General features: G+C 39.3%; 1 protein-coding gene across 2 annotated transcripts in view; it reads right to left on the bottom strand.

Moving 5' to 3' along the window:
- The window catches only part of LOC126190742 (asparagine synthetase [glutamine-hydrolyzing]), a 199,560-nt gene that overhangs the window by 90,507 nt on the left and 88,480 nt on the right, over positions 1 to 20,573 (bottom strand). For both annotated transcript variants that reach the window (XM_049931236.1, XM_049931237.1), the window contains exon 6: positions 11,010 to 11,188. In XM_049931236.1, coding sequence (XP_049787193.1) covers positions 11,010 to 11,188 — 179 coding nt within the window. The remainder of the gene's footprint in view (positions 1 to 11,009; positions 11,189 to 20,573) is intronic.

Raw genomic sequence — 20,573 nt, 5'->3', positions numbered from 1 at the left:
CATCAATTAACAATGTATTTAACCTCCATACACAAGAAAACTCTCACTTTACACATTAATATGTACCTTCTTGTAAGTCTCTCGTACAGCCAAATGTCAGAAACAAATTGGGTTAAAGTTAAAAGAAAGTTGGCTTGGATACCATAACTTTTATTAACATGAATCAGAAAATAAGTCTTGCCTATAGCAAGCTTACGTCAAGAGTTCTTTTTCAACTGTCCTTGTTTTAACAACAATAGTCAATGACACAATAAGCACAGAGCTGCTTATAAGCTCCATGGTTCTTCCTTACACACTCAATAAAACATCTATGGATTGCAAGACAGGTACTTGTCGATGCCGTGTCTACTTTCTTCCCACGACTGATTTTAATCCTGCATACATAAGCATGTGACGTGCAGAAGGTGGGATTTTACCATCTCACACTTGTATTATCTAGAATATCGTGTGTTCGAGATGGTAGAAGGCTGAGTGGTTGTACAATCACTACATATATACCCCCCCCCCCCCTCATCCTCATCCCAAACAAGCGATATTTTATACATAATCATTATTCACATAATATCACTCATAATAACATTTCATATCTTAACAGTATACATTTCTTACATATGTTTGTATACATATCTTTCCTTTGAATAACAATTCTCTGTCCTCTCTTGAACAATCTTTCACTTATTGTTTCTCTACTCTTTTCTTAATTTTACTGTTATTAATACATGAGCATTTATTTGTGGTTTCAGTCAGCTTTACTAATATTTAGAAATTGTGAGGAATATTCCCCCCCATCATAAACTTCAGGTGTTTATGAGACATGAGTAATCTATTTTCTGTTTCCTAAATTTTATACTACCTTTTTCCTAGTATGCACTATTTTCATTATTTGTAGCTTGGAGGAACTCTGGACGAAATGAAAATGTTCTTTTCACACTAATTTATTTCCATGAAACATAATAATGCTAGTCATTCATAGAATTCACATTTCCCAGAATAATCCCTATAAAATTTGTGACTTTTGTCACGATACTGTCCTCTTCTCCTAGGATCAGCACCTATTCCTTGCTTGTGGGTTGACCTTATGAGAGTACTTCCTCTTTTCATTCTGGTAAGTACATCCCTTACAAAACATCCCTATTTTTTAGACCACAGACTGTCCTATCTGCAAGTAGGTACGCCTGCCCTTTATACTTAGTGAATGCCGGATATGCCCCCCCTTATCCTTTCTGACTAGGCCTCACAGTACATTAACTTAGTATACATTTCTATGTATACCATAATTAAGTATCTTCTGGTAAAGATATAAATTTATATTTTAAACTTCACATTCATTTTTAATATATCATTTACTGTTAGAGTCCTCCTCTACTTATCAACTTCTATATTTTAAATAGACACTATGTCTACATATACTCTTTACATCCCACTATCCTTCAATTCATCAGAGTACTTATTACACTGATGTTTCTAAATGATCAATATGATGAATTCCTTTCCTACTTTCGCTTTCTTTCTTTGCTCACACCTCTTTCTTAATTATCCATTACTCATTACTACTTTATAGTTGTTCGTTATGTAGCGTTTTTCTTCCATAAACTTATATGCTTCTGTCTCTCGTTGTGCATGAGTTCATTGTGCCTATTCTAATCTCTATTTAGAACTGTCACTGTAATTTGTTTATGTGCGCCTCTTCTTATGTACATTCGATGTAGAACTGTCATACCTTCCTATATATAGGTGCATGTCTCCATATGTACACACATTTTCCCCTACAACACCTGGCAGTTCTCACATTGTGACAGGCTTTGTTTTATGTAATTTAATGTTTGTGTAGAAGTGTCTATTTGCAATATGTGGATGTGTGTTCATGTAGTCTGATTTTTCGGCCTTCTTATCTAAAGATAAGATTTAGGTTTCTAGTAAACACGGAAATAAGGAAGAACTTCAGCAATAGAAGTTTGTGAATATGAAAACAGGGAAAAAACAGACAGGTCCTCAAATGAGAATTAAGAAAAGAAAAAATAGATGTGGATACTAGGATCGAAGGAGAAAAAGAAGAAAGTCCCAAAGACGGGAAATCCTTCCAACCCCCCTTTCCTAGGATCCCTACTCCTCAGGTACTTGATTGAGATGCCGGAGGACGTCTGGTGTTAAATCGTCCCCTACGGTCCCAAAAGGAATTCGTAGCAACCCCATGGAAACAGTAAATGATGAAAAATCAAGCACACTTGTTTGTGAGGATTGTTTGAATGGTGTGATGTGTGTTTTGTGTTAGTCACGATTTATCTGTTCTTGTAAATCATGCTTTTAGCTACAATACCCACACCTTTCAAAATTTATAGAATAAAAGATATAAAGTACTCTATACAAAATAGAAAATCTATACACTACGGTGCAACAGTTGTTCAGCTAGTCACGTCATATTATACTTTCCACAAATATAATACTCTATTCAGTTTATTTCATCTGGATATTACTTTTCTTCTGTGATTCTTTTGTACCTGGCACGGTCCCTCATATTTTTACAAAAACTTTTGAGTCTCTTTCTTCAGAATCGAGCTGTGAACATGTTCCCCCCCCCCCCCCCCCCCCCCATGTTAAACGCCAATCGAAATATTTCCTTATAGTACCCCAAGTATTATTACAATATTTTGGGTCCCATAGATCTGATATTAACTTTTCTTGAGCACTGGCAGACCAGTACTTCTCTTTAAATTTCTTTTGAAAGCTCCCCAACGGGAAAAATTCTCAATATTTGTTGTTCCCCATTCTGAGGCTTCTCCTAGAAGGTACCCCAAAGCAAATTCGACCTTCTTAGAATCTTCCCAATTTTTTGGTAAAGCTTGGTTAAATCTTTTTAAGAAATGGGTCGGATGTACCTCTCTGTCCAGCTTAAATTTAGGGAACTTCTAGATAACCCTGAATTAGGTCCCCTTTGCAAAGCAGTCACTGCTTCACTAGTTAATACAACATTAGGTGAAGTTACCCTTTTTTCTACTTTATCTTGGATAAGCTTAATTTCTCTCCATAGGTCGTCCATACCGTTCCTGGTATCATTGAGTTCGGGAGAAGAAATAGGCAATACATTTCCAGATGTTATTCCCTGAGTAACCTTTCGATCTATAATTTCTCCAAATTGTTCCTCCAAACTAATTACATTTATAATATCAAAGGTAGCTATTTTCTCTTTGAAATTTCTTTCTACATTATCTACCCATGTATTGACACCTGTAATTTGCGACTGAATGACGCATTAATTCATTCTGCTTATCTACACTCTCTTTCAAAGTATTCAACCCCTGCCATACATCAGTATACTTAATATTGTAGACATTTTCAAAAGATCCTAACTTTTCAATAAGTTCAAATTCTACATTATTACATTTGTTCCCAATGTTAAGTTCTAACCTTTTCGATAAATCTTGAAAAGTGTCATTCTGTTTCTGACTGAGGTCAGTAAACATATGATTTATATGAGTGGTCAAAGCATTTGTCAACTCGTTCTTTAAATCCACGTTTAAATTCTCTACTTTATTACTTATAGCATCAAACTCAAGTCTTCAAAGCACCCATGCCTTCACATAGATTACTAAATTCTTTGCTTTGAGAGTCGCCTTTGGCATTTAACAAACCTAAATTTGTCATTTGAATGTTTAGAGTTTCACTCAGAGCATTTAAAGCTTCACTCTGGGTATTTAATTGAGAACTTAATGAGTTTAACTTAAGACTCGGAGCTTTGATTAAATTTATCAACTCAGCCCAGTCAGGCACTACTTTGCTAATTTTAATAGCCATAGCTGGGTCTTGAGTTTCCCCAACCTGTTGTATATTTTCCAAACTTTTATATCCTTTAGCTCCTGTAAGCATTTAAAACTAACTTTAAACATGATAATTACACAATAAATTTCACTCAACAGTATCTTGTACCACTTCATACTAAAGTAATCAAGTTTTATTTCACGCTCACCCAGCGTAGAATTCGTGTTACGTAGGTGAGCGGATGTGGAGGCAGGTCAGCACCGTTGAACAGCAGCTGGTGCTGGTGGCGTCGGATGTATGTTGGTTTCCGTATCTGCGTCCCTACAATGTGAGTGAGAGCTGTATACTCCCCACACTGGATCTTCTTGGTTGAAACATCCTATGCGTATTTCTTCTTAGACAAATATGTCGAAATCTTCTTTGCTGTTTTATTGTTGAGAATTTTTCATTTCTTCATCGTCTTTCCATTTAAATTTTGCTCCATTGGGTACTTGAACATATTACAATTTCTCAGAGTAATTCCCTTGTCTTATTATGTTTGGTTGCTATGGCAACATGTAACAGCAGCTTCTCTCATTTTTTACTTAAAATTTCTCTTTTCTCAGTACTGTCATGGTTGCCACATTGTAATGTTCTAATGACTTAAAGTGTGAGTGTAGATCTGGGTTATATTAGTTTATTCCCCCAAACCACCTTCCACTTCTTTATGAGATGACTTACTTGGAACTTGCAGCCACTCTTCTTTACTGGCTAGCCGCCTGCTGGAAACCCTCTTGACTTCTCCGCTAGGTACAGGAATTTTTAGACTCTTTCTACTTACGAAATAAGTAGGCATACAAACTTTACTTTTCGTCAATTAACAATGTATTTAACCTCCATACACAATAAAACTCTTACCTTACACATAAATATGTAACTTCCTGTAAGTCTCTCCTACAGCCAAATGTCAGAAAAACATTGGGTTACAGTTAAAAGAAAGTTGGCTTAGGTACCACAGCTTTTCTTAACATGAATCAGAAAATAAGTCTTGCCTGTAGCAAGCTTAAGTCAAGAGTTTTCAAGAGCTCTTTTTCAACTGTCCTTGTTTTAATAACAATAATCAATGGTACAGTAAGCACAGAGCTGCATATAAACTCCATGGTTCTTCCTTACACACTCACTAAAACATCTATAGATTGCTTGATAGGTACTTGTCGGTGTTGTTCGTCCACCGTGTCTACTTTCTTCCCGTGACTGATTTCAAACCTGCACACACAAACATGTGATGTGCAGTAGGTAGGATTCTACCATCCCACACTCATAACCAGAATATCGTGTGTTCGAGATGGTAGAAGATTTCCAAAGAAGTTACAGTGATCTATACTTTGACAATAATTTTGTGCTGTAGAAAAACTGAGATTCATGCATTATTGGAATAAATAATATGTCTTAACATTATAATTATGTTTTTTTTTTTCAATTTTGTTTAATTTGAATGTGAAAATACTTAGATAATTAGTTTTTTCGAATGCACATATTTTTGTATAAAAACATACCAAATATTTTCATAACTATCCAGTATAATAACGAAATAGAAAATCAAAAATATCAACAAAAAGGCAGTATTGAGCAATTGATTACCAGTGAGACCAGCATTGATAATGTCAATTTGGAAGAGAGAAAATTACTCTTGGAGTGTTACAAGGTCTGTATTCAATTCCTACTTCAGGCAACAGCTTTTAAGAGGCAGGAAAAAAGATCCTAATCACTTCTGATGATGCTAAGTGAAGAACACAGGACTGCACTGTGGTTCCAAGTTCACATTAAACAACATGTCCCTTTGATACCAACTAGAGGTTAGGTTAGGTCATGACAAGGAGAAGTAGGGAATATAATACTCTGTCATTATTATAGGAGAAATTTTATTTTAGATAAGGAACCAATTGTCACATAAGGTCACTGGGAACTTATTCCATCTTCTAATTGAAATTGGGATATTGACAATGTTGGTATTGGACTGGGATTCAAACTCGGATCTTCCTTTTCATGAGATTTGATCCTTTCAGGATGACACAGCTTAATCAATTTCTTGTCTGCCCAAGATTCCAAACTCTTCAAGGTCTCCACATAAGTCATATGACTGAGTTTGAATCCCAGTTGACTTTAAAATTTTCATGAGATCCTTTCAAGGTCTAGGAATTGCAGACCCAACTAGTGGTGGAAAACAATTTTGATTCTTCACATCTCTTTGGGCAGTGACAACAAAAACAAATGGTGACATTTCTGACTCCAAGTCAGGAACAGAACTGTTTGTAACATCATTTCTAATTCAAATCTGCCATTCCTAGTTGCTGATGAAAAAGAATTTGATAGTTAGCATCTCATCATGTGTAGTCAATGACGATATGTGCATGGTTGAATTCCGAGTGAGCAATGAACTCTTCATCACTTTATTTCTAATTCAAACATGAGCACATCTCACTACTTGCAAAGAAGTCTATTTTTAATGTCCATTTGTGGCTAGAAAACAGTGGTGATAGGTGCTAGGTTCAAATTCTTGGAAATAAAAATTATTCATTCATCTTATCATTAAAATATTCAAAATCTTCCTACTACTGAAAAAATTCAATGTCTGACCTTTCATTGTGCTTATTTACCAATGTAATTAGACTCTGAGTTTGAATTCCTGTCCAGCACAACTTAATGTCCTGCCATTTCAAATTTGTTACTTTTTAATGAAATCGTATTTAACATCTTTCATGGTAAGATAATTGTGAGAACTGTTACTGGACAGGAGTCCTAGTCCATTACAATAACTTTCATCGTGTAAGTTCAAGATCAATTTGCTGATACAGGCTAAAAATTAAACATTTCACATCTCTTTCTGCCTAATCAGCAATGACAATCAGTCATATGTCAAGTCTCAGTTAGGCACAGAAAGTTTTGTTATTTAGCACTGGCTGTAGGTGCTGGGTTTGAATGCATATCCAGACCAAAACAGGTTGTCATTTCATTTAAAATACAAACACGTGCACAACTAGCTCTGGAAGAATAATTCAGATTTTTAATCCTATAATATGTTAGGCATGATAAATGAATTTAGGAACTCCACACAGAATGATGTGCCACCATGAGTAACAGAAAGTTACTAAACAGACAAAGTGTCAAATAAACGAAAGTTAATTGCTGGCCAGAAAAACCTTTTAGAGAGCAAGAATACTTTGAATTATCATAGAACTTTGGAAAACCAGATATTCTTGCTAAATATCTTATTCACAAAAAATCTAGTTCTGAGTAAGGACTGTCTCATCTGTAATCAAATGTTTTCTGATACTTGCATTATCATGTTATTAACTTACTTCTGGACTTACTGCCACACAGAGAAATGTTCTCCAGTAGTCACATGCAATAAACATTTTGCATAGTCAAACAATTGTACCAAGAAGAGGTTAGAGGACCTGCAAGAAAGTTACATTATGTGGGCTGCATGAAAATCGGGCAGAACATAGTTCAGGTCATTCAGATACTTTTCAGCATGACAGCACTTAGATGCACTTTAATAAGAATGAGCTTTCAGCTTTCTTCTTCTTTTGAACTCATTTCAATACTTAAACACAATAGCAAACACAAAAGCCACAAGACCATAACTCAATGAAGCATGCGAGGGGCTGGAAATGATATTGTCCACAGATTGCACAATATTTCTCACGAAGCACAATACATTCGATAAGTTTTTCTTCTTCTTCTTCTTCTTCTTCTTCTTCTTCTTCTTCTTCCTTTCTTCATAGGCTAAAGCCAGTTTCCTTTAGTAGCCCTCAGTCTACACTGAAGTTGTCGCTCCATTTTTTCCTTGAATGGCCAATATTTCTTTTACCAACTGGTAATTTATTTCTATTTTTACTATTTATTTATTATTTATTTCTATTCTCACAATCTTCCATTCATCCATCCTGTCTATGTGCTTGTTTCATTCATGCTTTTTCTTTCGTACTCACTCATTCATTAATGGAGTCCACTTCAAAGTCTGTTCTAATGTTTCCACTTCCCTCTATATCTCACAGTGTCTTCCATGTAATCACTGACAGAATTTTCATTTCCATGGTTTCCAAAAGTCTTTTTGTTTTTGAAGTTTCTGGTCTTGTCTCAGCTGTGTATTTCATAACTGGTCTCACTACCGTTTTGTATGTTCTTGCCTTTGCATCTTTTCCTATATGCTTGTTTTTGCAAATAGAATCATTTAACTACCCTGCAACTTTGTTTGCTTTTGTTACTTGTTCTCTAACTTCCTTTTCAACATTTCCATTGCTGTATAGTTCAATACCAAGATATTTAAATGTAACTATCTGCTGAATAATTTTGCTATCCACTTCCAGTTTGCATTTAATTGGTTCCACAGATGTGGTCATGCAGTTTGTTTTTTGAGTGGATATGATCATATGTAGGCATTTGGCTGACATGTTAAATATATGTAACAGTGCAAAAAGCTTTTTATCTGTTCAATGCTGATGCAAAATCTCTGAATCCAACCCACACATGGTTCAAATGGCTCTGAGCACTATGGGACTCAACATCTTAGATCATAAGTCCCCTAGAACTTAGAACTACTTAAACCTAACTAACCTAAGGACATCACACACACCCATGCCCGAGGCAGGATTCGAATCTGCGACCGTAGCAGTCCCGCGGTTCCGGACTGCAGCGCCAGAACCGCTAGACCACCGCGGCCGGCCCAACCCACGCATGTTCAGAATAACTGCACTAATGGAAATATCACACTAGCCTCAGGAAATATGTGCAAAGGTGAACACACACATAACACAGAGCTTCCCCTCTCCCTTTTTTAAGTTGTGAAGTGTCTCAGGAGCACACCAGATTAAAAGAGAAAGGATCACTCTCCATGCTAAACTGCAACTGATTTGTGAACACAATACAACCTCACTATTCTTACAGTGAGTATGACTCCACATCACTAAGCCCTGGAATGCATTTATGTGACAGGGATGGCATGTCCTTGAGCCTACAGAAAAATCTTTTATAGCTCATGACACACACTCTGACAGGGAATATGTGACTTAGAGGCTGCTGCAGTTTCTCTAGCCAGTGTAGGTACTGCACTGCTCTATTGTCGTTCTAAAGGCAAACTAAAAATCCTGACACTGACACGCTGAATTGCAGTGTATGTCACCTTTTCCTGCACTGCTGTTGAATATTTCCTCCCTCCCAGAATCTTTCCACAGTCATGAAATAATGATGCAGGTGACAATCAGCTCCTAAATCACCACACACTGACTGTGGCAGTCCCCTAATCTGGTATTGACCTGGCCTTCTGTAGTGTCATTCACACGTGTTCACTGTGATATTTATGTATGTCTCTTATATTGCATGCAAAATTCACGCAGTGCTTAGAACAACTATACCTAAGACCTCCACCCCAAAAGCCTGTTACAGATAACAATCTGATACCTGTTTGCTTAGGAAGTCACATGTTTTTGTCCCAACACAATTTTGCATGCAGAGTTTCCATGATGTAGTTTTTCACGGATATTTATAACTTTTAGTCTCACTAGCTTCAAAATGTTGAACACTGTTATTTTCTGGAAACCGTCAGCCCTTGTTTTACTTCTGATGAGAAATTAAAGTAAGTAATAAAAGACATTAATAATATACAAGGTATCTCATAGTTTTATACACTCCTGGAAATGGAAAAAAGAACACATTGACACCGGTGTGTCAGACCCACCATACTTGCTCCGGACACTGCGAGAGGGCTGTACAAGCAATGATCACACGCACGGCACAGCGGACACACCAGGAACCGCAGTGTTGGCCGTCGAATGGCGCTAGCTGCGCAGCATTTGTGCACCACCGCCGTCAGTGTTAGCCAGTTTGCCGTGGCATACGGAGCTCCATCGCAGTCTTTAACACTGGTAGCATGCCGCGACAGCGTGGACGTGAACCGTATGTGCAGTTGACGGACTTTGAGCGAGGGCGTATAGTGGGCATGCGGGAGGCCGGGTGGACGTACCGCCGAATTGCTCAACACGTGGGGCGTGAGGTCTCCACAGTACATCGATGTTGTCGCCAGTGGTCGGCGGAAGGTGCACGTGCCCATCGACCTGGGACTGGACCGCAGCGACGCACGGATGCACGCCAAGACCGTAGGATCCTACGCAGTGCCGTAGGGGACCACACCGCCACTTCCCAGCAAATTAGGGACACTGTTGCTCCTGGGGTATCGGCGAGGACCATTCGCAACCGTCTCCATGAAGCTGGGCTACGGTCCCGCACACCGTTAGGCTGTCTTCCGCTCACGCCCCAACATCGTGCAGCCCGCCTCCAGTGGTGTCGCGACAGGCGTGAATGGAGGGACGAATGGAGACGTGTCGTCTTCAGCGATGAGAGTCGCTTCTGCCTTGGTGCCAATGATGGTCGTATGCGTGTTTGGCGCCGTGCAGGTGAGCGCCACAATCAGGACTGCATACGACCGAGGCACACAGGGCCAACACCTGGCATCATGTTTTGGGGAGCGATCTCCTACACTGGCCGTACACCACTGGTGATCGTCGAGGGGACACTGAATAGTGCACGGTACATCCAAACTGTCATCGAACCCATCGTTCTACCATTCCTAGACCGGCAAGGGAACTTGCTGTTCCAACAGGACAATGCACGTCCGCATGTATCCCGTGCCACCCAACGTGCTCTAGAAGGTGTAAGTCAACTACCCTGGCCAGCAAGATCTCCGGATCTGTCCCCCATTGAGCATGTTTGGGACTGGATGAAGCGTCGTCTCACGCGGTCTGCACGTCCAGCACGAACGCTGGTCCAACTGAGGCGCCAGGTGGAAATGGCATGGCAAGCCGTTCCACAGGACTACATCCAGCATCTCTACGATCGTCTCCATGGGAGAATAGCAGCCTGCATTGCTGCGAAAGGTGGATATACACTGTACTAGTGCCGACATTGTGCATGCTCTGTTGCCTGTGTCTATGTGCCTGTGTTCTGTCAGTGTGATCATGTGATGTATCTGACCCCAGGAATGTGTCAATAAAGTTTCCCCTTCCTGGGACAATGAATTCACGGTGTTCTTATTTCAATTTCCAGGAGTGTATATTCACTCTTGCTAAAGACTGTGTCCTCATAAGCAACTGAAGCCACAGTGCAAAGTCCTTAATTTGTTACTGACACAAAACTATACTTAAAGACAGTTTAACCTGTGTACATAATTAAACAACAATTTTAAAGCCTTTGATTTACTTTTATAATAAATTTACCTGGATCGGGTAAGAAATGCCTTCCTCTTTAGCCAAACGCACAAGCAATGCTGTAACAAGACTGGAATCTAAGCCACCTGAAAGCAGGCAACCAATTCGGCGATCAGACATCAGTCTCTTCCTCACAGCAGACCTCAAAAGGGTACGAATGTTGGCATGTATGTCAGTGGGATGGAAGTCTACAAATATACAAAAGTTCAAAACAATTATCAGCTTTTTAGTTTTCATGTCTAGATATAAAGGATACTACTTCAACATACTGAATTCCAACTTAATATCATGTGGTACTATTTCCATATACTATTTCCATGAGTATATTACAATTTTTCTTTACCTGTGGCAATTTAATTTTCAAGTAATGATGAAAAACCGAAGTCATAGTTTGTTAATCATATCCTAATTTAGAATCTTTGGTGAATAGAATGCACCAAGAATAATAAATACAAAGCACATCCTGCTCCTGCTCCCCTCCCCTTCCCTCCCCTCCCCTCCCCTCCCTCCCCTCCCCTCCCCTCCCCTCCCCTCCCCTCCCCTCGACGTGCCAGCTCTATCAAGATATTTAAATGATGGTATACTGTATGTGATGTAATTATTATAAAACTATAGATTGAATATGTCTAATAGGGATATTGAAAATAAACAAAGAAGGGCAACTGGAATGATGACATGTTTGTATGACCCATGAGAGAAAGTTGTAAAAATGCTGTAAAGCCTGAACTGCTGGCACTTGGAGATAGATGCCAACTATCCAACAAAAATTAACTTATGAAGTTTCAAGAACCAGTATTTAGTGAAGAATCTAAGTATATTCTACTGTCGTCAATTTATAGCTTCTTTAGGGACCACAAAGACAAGATTAGACTAATTATTGTATACTTTTTTTGGCATTGTACTTTCAGCATTCCATATGCAGATGGGGTATGAGAGACAATGGAAACTACTATCTGACATGCATTTCACAGTGGATTGTAGAGTATGAATGAAGATGTAGATACAACTGTAGTATAAAAAAATCACAGATTATACATTAATGGAATGAGAGTATTATGAAAATGATAGATTGCTACTCATCATGTAGAAAACAGCACCGTGTTTGGAACTTTGCATGTAGATCATGTTACTGATTTCATAAGTAGTCCTGCCTTTGATGGGAAAGGATAGGATCACTCATCACCTATCCCATCAAAGGCAAAGCTATGTGTGAAACCAGTCATGTGATCTACAAGCTAAGCTGCAATCACTATACTGCATTCTATGTGGGCAGGACAAACAAGAAGATGTCTGCCCGCATGAATGGCCACCAACAGACTGTGGCCAAGAAACAGCTGAACCACCAAGTTGCTGAGCACACTGCCCAACACACAGTACTTTATTTCAATGACTGCTGCACAGCCTGTGCCATCTGGACCCTTCCTTCCAACATCAGCTTTTCTGAATTGTGCAGGTGGGAACTGTCCCTGCAATTTATCCTACATTCCCATAACCCCCTGGACTTCAGTCTTTGTAACTCACTGTCCTTCACCCACCTATCCTCTTCCCTGTTAACACTCTGGCACTACACAACCTTCTACTTCACCAGCACATCCACAGAACTTTTACTTCTCTCCTTTTTTGCTCTCCCATCCTATCCCACCCCCTCCTCTTGCCCTCTGTCTAACCTCTTGACTGCACATAACTGCCCTACCCTGTCCTCACTTCATCCCTATATGCTCCCACAAGTAGCACTTTACTGTCCCCCAACCCCTGCCCTGTTATCCCTCCCCCTCCCTGTCTGAGCCGCCTCCTCACTCCACCACGCAGACTGCTTCTCCCATCATGCGCTGTTGCTCACAGTCTGACCTCGGCAGCCAGAGACACTGGTCGTGTGTGTGTGGTGTGTGTGTGTGTGTGTTGGGGGGGGGGGGGGGGTTCTGATTCAGAAGAAGGCCTTTTGGTTGAAAGCTTACTCATTTGGCAGTTTTTTGTGCCCGTCTACAACTTCATATCTCCACTATATGGCGAGTAGCAATCTGTCCTTTTCATAATATTGTCATTATTCCATACTGGATTTTTCATTGTTTCATTAATGAAATGAAATATTTAACAGCAAAATTTCTTAGAGTACTCATGGAGGGTTAATCTAAATGACTCTGAAGGTTTCATTTCCTGTAGAAATACAGATCTTATTTTATTGTGCACCATACCCCATAAAATATTTTGAAAAAGAAAAATTCTTTTACATATATTATAAATGCTCAATGTGTGTACTCTTTGTCTGTTGACTTACATCTAAGCAATAGTTCATCTCTTCCACGTACTCTCCAAAATACCAACAGTGATGTTTAGGAAGGTGGCTCAGATGTGCTGCACTAGTTCCAGAATATTTGTCAGTAAAGGAGGAATAAATACTTGATCTAGAACTTCCCCCTACACAAAAGAATCACATGGTGTTTGGTCTAGTGAACTTGGTGGCTAGCCTAAGAACATATAAGAGGATATTGTCCGTCCCCTTGCTGATCCATTGGTGAGGTAGTGATTGCTTTAAAAATTCTATGATTTCTATGTGGAAATGAGGTGATGTGCCTCCGTGTTTCAATCTGCAATCATCAATGTTGTTATTCTGTATTCATATCCAGTTATGACAGACCTGACACTGTCCAATGAAGAAGAACAGGCCTTCGGCCTTCATTTTTACAACAGCGCAGAATGCATTCACTTTGGCATCCATGTGCTCCACACACCAACAGGGTTTTCTGTTCCTGGAATGCAAACGTTTTGTCTACTCTTCTTTCCAATCACATGAATGCTAGCTTCATGTCCAAAAACTAGCCCATTACGAGATCAGTCTTCTTCCAGTCATTCTGGTAGTGGGATACAATAAAGTTTGAATGTAGTGTAGTGTAGCTGTTTCTGGAATAGTGGGGTGGTTGTTATATTTGTATAACAGCAGCTATGACCATGTATGTCCTACGTTAATCATCCAAACTTCATCACCAAATCTGTAATAACTCTTTTAAATCCAAGAATGTTATTTCATTTACACCCCATTTGAGGAATGAACTTTCCACACAAATTGTGGCTTAGCAATTAATGTTTTTTCTCCATTTTAAATACATCAACCTCTTGTACTAACTGAATATCTTAATGCTTCTGTATACAAACTCAGTATTTAACTTGAAAGTTCATCTTACTTCCATTACAATGTTTTTTAATTGATGTAAGAGTTCTTGGGAAGTCAGCTTATCTCCAGAATTGGATGGCAATCCATTGAACACTTATTTCCACATCCAAGCAGGTATCCCCTCTCACTAAGTTTCAGTGACCGCTGTCCCATGTTGAAGACATGTGTTGTCCCTCAATAAGGCTCAACACAAGCACAGTATAAATAAAACTAATGCATAGTATCTGCACAGTTACTAGGCATATTATTTTATGTTATTAATTTCTTGCAATGTAAACAACTTTTGCTGCAAGTACTATTCATCAGTAAAAATACCTAGGGATACACATCACTTGTCTGCAGTGTTATGTATCACCGCAGTAGGCTTTTGTTATTACCCGTTACAGCGTGATGCAGTTGCAAGCAATATGGCATTATCTGTAGTAATGTGCATTCAGTTTCTTGTTGCCCACTTATTTGACATTAATTTTAGATAAATGGCCTATATCCACAAAGTCACAGTAACATCTGCAAATGGAATTGTCAGAGGAAGGGTCCTCCCCACATTTCATTCAAAACTGACTGTTATGGTAGACTGATGCTTATGATATTCAAAAGCACAAATGCTTTCTCATTACCACTGGCTACCATTTTGTAACTACTTCTATAACTGTCATCTGACTGCAACTGAAGCATTTGCAGATGCAGAACAAAACGTCAACAGTTTGCCTATTCATTGCTGCAACAATAATAATCATAATATGTTTTCCATTGCCTACACACACACACACACACACACACACACACACACACACACACACACACACACACACACACAAGCCCAAAAGTCAATTAGAAAAACTCTGTTAAATTAAACGAAAAGATCAAATTATTAGGAGACAGAATGGCTTTCCAGTAATTACCTTCAAATATGTGAAATTCCTGCTATCGGAAAAATAGTTGAGGTTGGAGGAGGGGAGGGGAGTGGAGGATATGTCTGCTTGTGTCTGTATACATGTGGATGGATATGTGTGTGTGTGCGAGTGTATACCCGTCCTTTTTTCCCCCTAAGATAAGTCTTTCCGCTCCCAGGATTGGAATGACTCCTTACCCTCTCCCTTAAAACCCACATCCTTTCGACTTTCCCTCTCTTTCCCTCTTTCCTGACGAAGCAACCGTTGGTTGCGAAAGCTAGAATTTTGTGTGTATGTTTGTGTTTGTTTGTGTGTCTATCGACGTGCCAGCGCTTTCGTTTGGTAAGTCACATCATATTTGTTTTTAGATATATGTTTCCCACGTGGAATGTTTCCCTCTATTATATAAATATCTTGATAGTATATAATTATGGAACCATGTCTAAAATTGAAAGCTAGTGTTAAAGTTTGTTGCAAAAAAAACAGTGTTTTTGTCAGTGCATATTCTTTTATTTATTATTTTAGTCCAATCAATGAGTAAGCAGTGCATAACTTTTTGTACTATTTCATTGTCTCATTGGAGCCACACAATGGCCTGTGTATAAAATACATAATTAGTACCTGCTGAATAACTTTAAAGTTTTTATAACAGTTCTTTTCATGATAACTGAGATGGTTATGAGCTGCTAGCACCAGAAACAGTCTGCCACAGTCATTTGTTAGGTTCTAGTTGGATAGCAGGTTAAAACTGAATCACGACGTAAACAAAGTAATTACGAGGTTCAATTCATCATACTTTGCGTTTACAGGTATCTGTCAGTGATGGCCTATGGAATAATTGTCTCGGACAGTGTAGCCTAGGACAAAAATGTAATTATTCTATACAATCGTTGTGGAGAAGCAAGTGCCTTAGCTGGCTAGTAACAATGGCAGAGAGGGGCTTCTCCTATCTTTCCATCCAGCACCAAGATAAGACCGAGTGCACCTCTTAGTATATATAAAAATATGATGTAGAAGGTTTGAAGAAGTTATTTTTAATAGTTTTTGAGTTTTAAATGTAAATTTTGAACTAAAAATCAGAAAACCTTGGTAGATTACTCACTATTTAGGGGTAAGCTAGAGTATAGAAATTACAGTACCACATTCTCTATAGGAAATGATGATGATGTACCAAGTTTGAAAGAGATACAGTTAGTTTAACAAGGGTGCAGTGACAACAGAACGGACAGTTCAGAGGGTAAAGACCACTTGAAGCTCTAGTTTAAAAATTGAACAAAACTATATTTATTATGGTATAAAAATTATATTGAAGCAAACATGGATCTACAGTAGGAAAAATTAGTATTGATACAAAGGGAAAGTTATTAGTAATTAAGTGTGACAAGATAGCACTTTTTGAGTGCTGAGACAGGGGCATTGACATGTTCAAAATGATTTTTCCATCTCTCAATCCATTTCTGATAGAACAGAGAGTATTTCAGCGACTCTGAAGCTGCCTTATGGGTTTCTTTGCTCATAGTCTTTTGTCAACAGTGTGTGTCACCATCAGACAGAACAGCTTAGTGATGGGGTGTGTTGGGATGTTATCCACATCCAAGAATGCTAGCCTTGGAAGGATGGGTATGGATGCCCTTTGAGTGGTAGAGGGAAACTTTAAGATTACACTTTTATAGGACTATTAGAAATTAAAGCTTCACTGAACTTCAGATGATTAAAAGCCTCTTTCATTTTGGTCTAGCATGATTTATGCATTAGCTGTATTCTGTATTCTGTATCCCCATGCTGAATGGAGTATTAAAACTTACCATTTTTATGTGAGAGCAACTCTACTCTGAATTATTAGAATAATTAGCCACAGAATAGGAATTTATACATACTCGAGCTTTGAAAGATTTAGGTACTGCACTGAGCAAAGTGCTGATTAGACCAATAAAAAACTTTATGCACTTTATAAATGAGATTGTGGATTTGGAGCAATAGATTTTTCAATAAACGTTATGAATGTAAAAAGAGAACATGTACATATTCATCATTATGTCCTCTCTCCCTTAAAAGAATCAGTAGATATTTATTTTTCAGCCCTGACAAGCTATAATACGGACTAGCAGGCTGTAGATATGAGTAATATGCTTTGGACTATTTTCTGGTGGATCATACACTGAAGTGTGGACTAGCAGACTGTACATACAAGTAACGTGCTTTGGACTGTTTTCTGATTGCTCATACACTAAAGTGCCAAAGAAACTGGTACAGGCACGTTTACTCAATCACAGAGATACATAAACAGGAAGAATACAGCGCTGCAATTGGCAACACCTGTACAAGACAACAAGTGTATGGTGCAGTTGTTAGATTGGTTACTGCTCCTACAAAGGCAGTTTATCAATACTTAAGTGAGTTTGAACTGTTATAGTTGGCGCATGAGCTATGAGAGACAGCATCTCTGAGGTAGCAATGAAGTGGGGAATTTCCCATACGACCATTACAAGTGTACTGTGAATATCAGGAATCCGCTGAAACAAAATCTCCAAAATCATTTAACTGGGTAGATAAAAAATCTACTCGCCAAGCGGTGGCACAACACACACATAGAAGATGGATGTAATTGGCAAGTTTTTGGAGCCAGTGGCTCCTTCTTCAGGCAGAAGGGTTGAAGGGGAAGGAAGAGGGGTGAAGTAAAAGTACTGGAGAGGTCTAGGAAAAGGTGAATATTTCAGGAAAGTCATCCAGAGCTGCGGGTCAGGGAAGACTTACTGCATAGGATGAGAAGAAAAGACTGTTTCTTGGGGACTGCACTGGACAAGATTTGAAAACCTGAGAGCTTAAAGGTGGAAGACAGAGTGATAAGCAGACAGAGATTACTGCTTAAACATCATGTATGGGTTACTAAGAGTGAAAAGCTAAGTGCATTGTATGTAATAGAGGGGGGAGGAGGGTGGTGAAAAATAGACGAATAAGACAATGAAAGATGTAGAAAACTAAAAGGAGGAAAGCAAAGAGTAGTAACTATGAAGAAATGTTGACACAGAAGAAATTAACATAAATTAAAGACAGGTGGGTGGCAAGAACAAAGGACATGTTGTAGTGCTAGTTCCCACCTGCAGAGCTCTATGAAACTGGTGTCTGGCGGAAGGATACAGATGGCACGTGTGGTGAAACAGGCACCGAGGTCACGATTGTCATGTTATAGAGCATGCTCTGCTACAGCATATTGCAAGTTGCCTATGCCTATGCCCATTCATCCTAATTGATAATTTGGTGATAGTCATGCCGATGTAGAAGGCCAAAACATGTTTACACATCGGCTGGCATAAGACATTGTCGTTTCACAGGTGACTCTCCCTTTGACAGTATATATAGTAGTTTACATTGTCTCCTGTGACTTTCGCTTTCTGTTTACCCAGGTTTTAAAATTTTGTCTGTTCTCATGACTGTCCCAATCGATTTGTCCTTTTTGTTTTCCAATCTTTTTTTTGTATCATATAGATCGCCCACTCATTACCTCTTATTAACAATTTTCGTATGAATTTTTCTGATTTTTTGAAGTTTTTCCTTGCTTTTTCCTTGTTTTTCTTTCGTTTTTCTATCTTTTCCACCCTCAGCTTATTTATTATTTTTTGTGCCACTCCCACATTTCTAACTCTCCTCTCTTGCCATGGTAAATCCCATCTCATATTACAAACATTATTTTCGAAAACGTGCTTTTGCACTGTCAAAGCTAAGGTCCCATTTTCAGTCTCCTGAAACCTGCTTGTCCGTTGGAGTTACTCCAAAAGGCCTAACATTGAAAGTCCCTGTTTCTGGATGTAATCCTAATCTACACCAGGCTCTTTTACAGTTTCAAATACAGCAATTTTTTGCTCTTCCCAGCTAATCTGTGACCTATATGCCTCATCAGCCAATTTCCACTCTACCAGACTTCTCTCCTCCTACAAAATTCCGCATTACTTTCCCCTCATGTTTCCTTGAATGGTATCATCTGCCAAACCAACTTCAAACTGCAATAATATGCCGGACTTCACCTCAAAAAGCTATCCCACCTTCTCCTAAACTACGTGAACAGTGGTGTTTCCCTTCCTGTCCCTCTGCAGCTCCCAACAGTCACACCATCAACCACCAACCACCACTCCTCTCCTACAAACCGAGGTTAGCCAAGCTCCTTAACATACCACAGCCTTCACCACTGCCTCCCAGACCAGGAATAGCCCATAATCACATGAACCAGTCACAATAGTACAGTGTCCTTAACCTCTCATCTAAAGCACTCTCCCCTCCTGAATTATCTGTATTATGTAAGTGTCTGACTTTCAGCCCTAAACCAGCATTCGATCATGCTGCTTTGGAGAAGAACCCACTTTCCTTCACACGTTATTTCCATTGGAAATATCGCTTTGCAAGCCAATCCCAAAATCTTTCCAACAGCAAACCTGAAACTGAACCCTGCCTTGAACAGTTCAGACCATGATCCCAACTTGATTCACCACCACTACCTCAAAATCATCCCTTACAAGCCTTCCAAGAATTCCTAACATCCAGCACTGCTTCCCAACCCTTCCTCAGCTCCCTACAACAAGACCCTAATATGTCCTCTGCAGAACTCCAGGCTCTACATTCCCTAAAAGCTGATGACTCCATCATTATCCTCCCAGGAGACAAAGGATCTACCATTGTAGTACTTGACCAAAAGGAGTACATTAATGAATGTCTACACCAGCTGACTGACACCTCTACATACAGTGTTTGCCATCAAGATCCCATCCTTGTGATTCAAATTGACCTGCAGCCCCTCCTTAAAACCTCATGCCCCTCACGAGGACTAACACCTCAATCCGTAGAACTTCTCACCCCACCCAAACCAGACATACACACCTTTTACCTTCTTCCTAAGATCCAAAAACCCCATCATCCTGGCCACCCTATAGTTGCTGACTTCAAAGCACCCACTGAACGTAGGTCTACCTTAGTTGATCAACTCCTGAGACCCATAGTACAAAGACTCCCCTCCTACATCAAAGAAACCAATCATTTCCTAGATAATCTTAAGCCCGTCTGAACATTTCCTCAGTCAGTGCCCACCTGATTCCAAACCTATGACATCCTTCCTACTCACCTTAATCAACTTTGTACTTATCGACACCTACTTCAACCTTTGATGGGCAAACATACAAACTGATCAGTGGTATGGCCATGGGAACCAGGATGGCTTCTTCCTATGACAACCTTTTCAGGGGTCACTTGGAGGGCGCTTTCCTGGGAACCATAAGTCTTCAGGCCCTGGTTAGGTTTACATACATTGATGACACCTTTACTGTATGGCCTCATGGTGAGGCTGACCTGCTAAAATTACTGGAATCTCTGAATACCTTCTCCCAATTAAATTTCACATTGTCCTATTAGAAATCATACTCCGTTTTCCTTGGTGTTAATCTTATCCTCACTGAAGGCCATCTACACACTTCTGTCCACATTAAACCTACCAGCAAACAACAGTACTTACATTTTGACAATTGT

The sequence above is a fragment of the Schistocerca cancellata genome, chromosome 6 (genome assembly GCF_023864275.1).
Source record: "Schistocerca cancellata isolate TAMUIC-IGC-003103 chromosome 6, iqSchCanc2.1, whole genome shotgun sequence".
In the NCBI taxonomy this organism is placed as follows: Eukaryota; Metazoa; Arthropoda; class Insecta; order Orthoptera; family Acrididae; genus Schistocerca; species Schistocerca cancellata.
Note: the sequence above shows the minus strand (reverse complement) of the source record. Positions and strands in the feature narration are given on the sequence as shown.